The sequence below is a fragment of the Acanthopagrus latus genome, chromosome 15, assembly GCF_904848185.1.
Source record: "Acanthopagrus latus isolate v.2019 chromosome 15, fAcaLat1.1, whole genome shotgun sequence".
Classification (NCBI taxonomy): domain Eukaryota; kingdom Metazoa; phylum Chordata; class Actinopteri; order Spariformes; family Sparidae; genus Acanthopagrus; species Acanthopagrus latus.
This window is the reverse complement of record NC_051053.1, coordinates 3,155,085-3,160,305: the sequence shown is the minus strand read 5'-3', so window position 1 is coordinate 3,160,305 and position 5,221 is coordinate 3,155,085. Positions and strand designations below refer to the sequence as shown.

The 5,221-nt window shown below is 43.4% G+C and overlaps 1 protein-coding gene across 2 annotated transcripts; it reads right to left on the bottom strand.

Annotated features, from left to right (window-relative positions):
- Positions 1-356: 356 nt before the first annotated feature.
- On the bottom strand, positions 357-3,914 carry LOC119033723. 2 transcript variants are annotated; one of them, XM_037124162.1, is made up of 5 exons: positions 2,927-3,914; positions 1,912-2,489; positions 1,628-1,771; positions 1,286-1,535; positions 357-1,056 (listed from the first exon to the last, which is right to left on the bottom strand). In XM_037124162.1, exons 2-5 carry the CDS (start codon positions 2,029-2,031, stop codon positions 407-409), a joined length of 1,164 nt encoding a protein of 387 aa, XP_036980057.1. In that variant the 5' UTR covers positions 2,032-2,489; positions 2,927-3,914; the 3' UTR covers positions 357-406. The 2 variants fall into 2 exon arrangements, 1 of the variants encoding a protein (XP_036980057.1); XR_005079358.1 differs by lacking the exon at positions 1,286-1,535 and having other exon boundaries at positions 2,927-3,909.
- Between the last annotated feature and the right edge of the window lie 1,307 nt (positions 3,915-5,221).

Here is a 5,221-nt window from a genome sequence, read left to right as displayed (position 1 = left end):
GGGTTCCCACTGCTTAGGACAAGTCAAATTCAAGACTTTTTAAGACTTTTTTAATGCCATTTGACATTGAATTTAAGACCAACTTCATAATAAACACAAATGGAAAAATAACACCTCATCATAGGGTTCGGGACAATTTTGTCCAAATGTTTATTTGAACATGACCTTCTGATCAAATGGAAACGTTTTTTTGAAAAACATTAATACTTCAAGACATGGAGACACATGTACAAATACACATGTAAAAGAATGCATCATGAATCCTCCACTGGAAGGTAACGATTACAAATAACTTACTGTATAACTAATTGTATCCTAAGCATCATATAAATGCTTGCAAAAAAAAAACTGGAAAAAACACTCTGCTGCTGAGGTAAAACTGTTGCCCGTTTGTGATATGTAGCTGCTATGGCATTGCTTTTTTCAGTTCCTCCTCCACATCTGCCAATTCTGCCAGTTTTTCTTTGTGGCGCTTTCTCAGTGTGTTAGATTTTGTGATTAGCTGTGCCATCAGGCTACCAGCCTTTCCTTCTGCTTGCGTAGCAAGCTGATCGGCATCGTCGAGCAGAACTTTTGCCACCTCAGACAGACATTTTTTCTTCTTCTTAAGTTCTTCGATGCGCTCTGCAGCTGCCCTTTGGTTCTGTGTTGCAATGTCATTCATTTTCTTTTGCTTTTCCTCATCTAGGTACATCATGTACCTTGACCTGGCTGATGCAGCTGAGGACAGGAGCTCCTTAGTAATGGGGACCTTGAGGACACCCCCACAAACTGTGACATAGTCACAGATCAGTCGCTGGCTGACCATTGTTTCTTCATGCATATTGTAAGTTTCAACCTCTTTGTTTATTGAAAAGCCTCTCTCTACTGTCGCCTGGCCATGCGATAGGAGAAGAAGCTTCTTACAAAACTCCCATAGCTCAGGGTAGCATTTGCTCTGGAAAGCCTGATGGAGGAAGACATCCACCCTTGTCTCAGTGGGTCGGTAGGAGTGGAAGGTGTCATGTCTAGCCTCAACGGATAGGAAGTCACAAAACTGCTGTGTAATCACGTCACCTGCAAGACACAATACAAAGGCACAGGCAAAATTCAATAAAACATGCAAACACTTTATTTTACTTTGTCACGCTAAATACTATAAGAATCAGGCAAATTAATATGCGCTTTCTGGATACCTAACACTTCTTTAGATGCTATTTACATCACTCTTGGTTTCTTTTTCATTTAGAGACAGATAATGCAGGGAATGCAGAAAGAAAACTTGAACTGCTCTATTCTCTCATACCGGCTGTGACGCCTCCTGACAATTGTTTATCGTGCAGAAACCTCTGAACGAGATTCCTCATCTTGCCCTGGCACCATTCTGGATCAGAGAACATCTTTCTAGGGTCCAAACAGGTCAGCTGCCTCACAGTGGGATATTTTAAGGGGCTCTTGTTTTGCACTTTCTGCAGGATGGTTGACATCACCTTGATGCAGCCCCTATTAAACTCTAGGACTGTGAGATCTCCTATCTTTTTCTGTCTTTGGAGATCCTGACAGGGATAATGAGAGTATCCTATGTAACAACTAGTAAATCAATTTTCTGGATCCTGGTAATATTTTAAACAATAACATGAAACACTACCTTCAGGGTTGATTCTGCACCCAAGCCAGTGTTCACTTCCTTAGGATGGACCCAATTCTTTTTGTCACCAACATCCAGTCTGGCTAACTGGAGTGGACTGATGTCCTGAAGGACCTCCCTCTTGATAAAACGCCTCAAAATACTCTGTAAACAGAAAAAGCTAAAATGTAACCCAAATAATTACAACCATATGGACTTGACAATATGTAAACACTGTTTTGCTTCTTTGCTTTCTTCTTTCAGATTTTTTAAACAAACAATACTCAGTAGTAGAATATAATTACCTTCATCAGTTCTGCCAAATCATTCACAAGAAATGGTATCATTGGCTGATCTGTCTGGTATGCAGTGAGGAAGGGGCTGAAGGTCCTGATGACAGACATGTAGAAGTAAAGTTTTGCCATGATGAGAGGATCTTTCTGTGCCGCCTCAAGGGTGTCAAAAGATGAGGTCCCTTTGGTAGCCTCTTGGTCCTGACTGCATCCACGTACATGGTCACTGAAGGCCACACCTCTAAAGCCCTCTCCACAGCTGGTAGGTTCTCAAGCCACCAGTGGCCACAGAATGCCAGTGGAAATTGTGTGGTTTTGGTAAGAACCGTGAAATCCTCCCTCCTTGCAGGTGTATTATGGAAGAGTGCATGCATGGCCCTCAGAACCTTGTCCAGTTGCCACATGACAAAGCCGCCTTTGCAAGCATTATGTAAGGTGTGGAGACCACAACTTCCTACCACAATCAGTTGAGCGCCCCCATACTGTTCTGACTGTTCTTGCTGCAGTAGCTCCAGGAACTTCCAGTTCACATTTGGTCCATCCATGGAGACTGACAACAGCTTATGTCTATCCAGGTCCTTGGCACATTCCTGAGAATAAATAACATTAGAGCTCATGAAGCATATCAAAATCATACTGGATTAATCCAGCAAACTGCCATGTATCTTATTTTCTATGTAATAAATGGAACGCTGACACAGAAAAGGTAGTAAAAAATATCATTTGACACCTTAGTCAAACCTGAAGACTATAAACAACACTTGTACAATATAATGTGATCCAATACAACAGCCAACTTCTACCTCTACAAATATAATAAGGTTCAGTTTTGTTTGACACTTTCAGAAAAAATATTAACTTTAAGTTAATTGATTAAATATTACTGGTTTTATAATTTGCAGTGGTGTTGATATGGACTGTATTACAGTATATTGAAAGTTTTGGTCACCACGTTTACATGCATGAGTTAGGGAGAATGATGTTTATAATTTTCTACTTCTATAATCTCTGTTTGATGCCTACTTACTTTGAAATGGCGTAGTAAATCCTGGGCTGTTCCATGTCCCATGAACTGCGACCCAATATATCTTGACTGGACGTGATCTTCGCACCAGTAGCGGATATGCAGATCCAGTTGTTTTGTTTTTGTGGTCTGGTTGAGGCTCTCGTCAAACATTAAAACAAACGTGTCCTTGTTAGCATCCGCAACGAGCTGCTTTAAAATGTACGGAGCTAATCCAAATTTGCTGATGTAGGCTGTCTTGGTGGACCCACATGCAAACGAGAGGGCAATATCAGAATCTGGGAACATTGCACGGAATATCTCTCCAACTCCCTCATTAGACTTGAATGATTGGTGTTTGGTCACGGTGTTCAGCGACCACAGTACCTCTGCTTTCAAAGTAGGCGTGCAGCCGAAAATTGTCTCAAGACGCGGTGCTGCGGTCCGAGTTGTTGATGTCGCCGGGCCCGAGGGTGGAGGCGGAGGCGGAGGCATGGTGGAGACGAGGGTCGAACAGAACTGCGAAATACTTGGCGTCTGTTGGCAGCTGGACTCCGAGGCTTGGTGTTTCGTGCTGTGCATATGTGACTCCACTGCCTTCACTCCCATCGTGCCGAGTTTGAAACATTTTTTGCACAAAATGCACCGTGCCTCGTATACGTTGCCTGGCACCGCTTTTAGCCATTTAGAAAAATGTTGGTCGGACAGCCAGTTTTCATTGAATTTACACTTCCCCATTGCTAAACGAGTTGCTAGGTTGCTACCTGGCTGCTACCATGGTTGCTACCTTGCTACAGGTGCTCCCGGGTTGCTCCATGAAGATGCGCTGCTCTGAAGGTCCGGGCTGCAACCACATGACTGATGGTTCCGCTACAGTGATTGCGCGATGTTACCGCGAGATTCATTCGTAAATGATTTGAAAAAAAATAAATGTATGTTACCTTTTTGGATTTGAGACTAATTACAACCATAAAATAAAATACATCACATGTTCACGTTTTTAAGACTTTTGAAAGATGTATTTAAGACATTTTAATGCCAATTAAGGCCTTATTTTTAGATTCGTGAATTTAATGCCTTTTAAGACTTTTTAAGGATCCGTGAGAACCCTGGGATTTCACCCGCACACCTACGTAACAGCGCGGGTGATTTGAATGCTCCGGCCCTCACGCTGGATATCTCCTCCCATATTACTCCGGCTACCTGAAGGAGGATCCGCCATTTTCTCGCTTCACTTGTATGCGACAGCCTGACCGCAACCATATGCAACCCGAAAGCCAAGCACTCCTGCTCTGTCGTCGGATGCACGGACACTCATGTTTCCCTACATTGCCTCCCTACTAAAGAGGATATCAGAGCGAAGTGGCTAAATTTTATTTTTCAGGGAAACGTCCCAGCTTCACTGAGCAAAAGCGTTGTTGTTTGTGCCAATCACTTCACACCGGACTGTTTCAGCAACCAGGGTCAGTATCAGACTGGACTGGCAACGAGATTGTTCCTCAAAGATGGATCAATACCCACTGTCCGGCCTGCTCGGCCGTGAACAGCCCTAGCTAGCCATCGGTTCACGGCCGAACAGCACTAGCTAGCTCATCGTCCGCGGACAACTTCTCAGTTACTACAGCTACTGTTCCGACATGAACACGCATGGGAAACCGTCTCCTCCACATGCTCACAGCCGATCAGACGGTGTGAAATTGTCTCAGTTGTTCGCGGACGGAGAGCTAATGTTCCGCCGTGAACACGCAGTGAGGATGGTACGAAATGCTCTGTTATTCACGACCAGTGAGCTACGTTACGTCAATTAGCATGTTGTGCTAAAGGACAGTGGGTTAGATGTCCAGGAGCACCTTGGCAGTCGAACGACTTATTTTGTGTTGATATACACGTAACTACGTGTGTAATGTTAGCTGCTGGTACGAGAGACCCGATCTGACAGTACCAAAACTTTATCTGCAGTCAAGCAATCATTACTTTGTTTTGGAGCCTGAGACAGGGGTTACCTGTCTGCTGTGCTACGATTAGCGTTAGTTATATGCAGGCATGGACACAATATGTATTGCTCACTTACTAAATCTAATGTGAAATGAGGAATTTGCATGGGTTTGCGCGGATTATGATTTGCCAGAATTTGCCTTATCAAATGGATTGTTTTAATCATCATTTCTGTCTACATAGCTTTGTTTTATGTAACATGAGAAGCAGACACATAACATATTCCTTCCTTTTGTGTTTAGCCAAGCACATCTGTACAGCAGTCTGTAGTGCATCATGTTGCCTGCCAGACAGACCAACCAGTGAAATGCACGGTTGGCACAC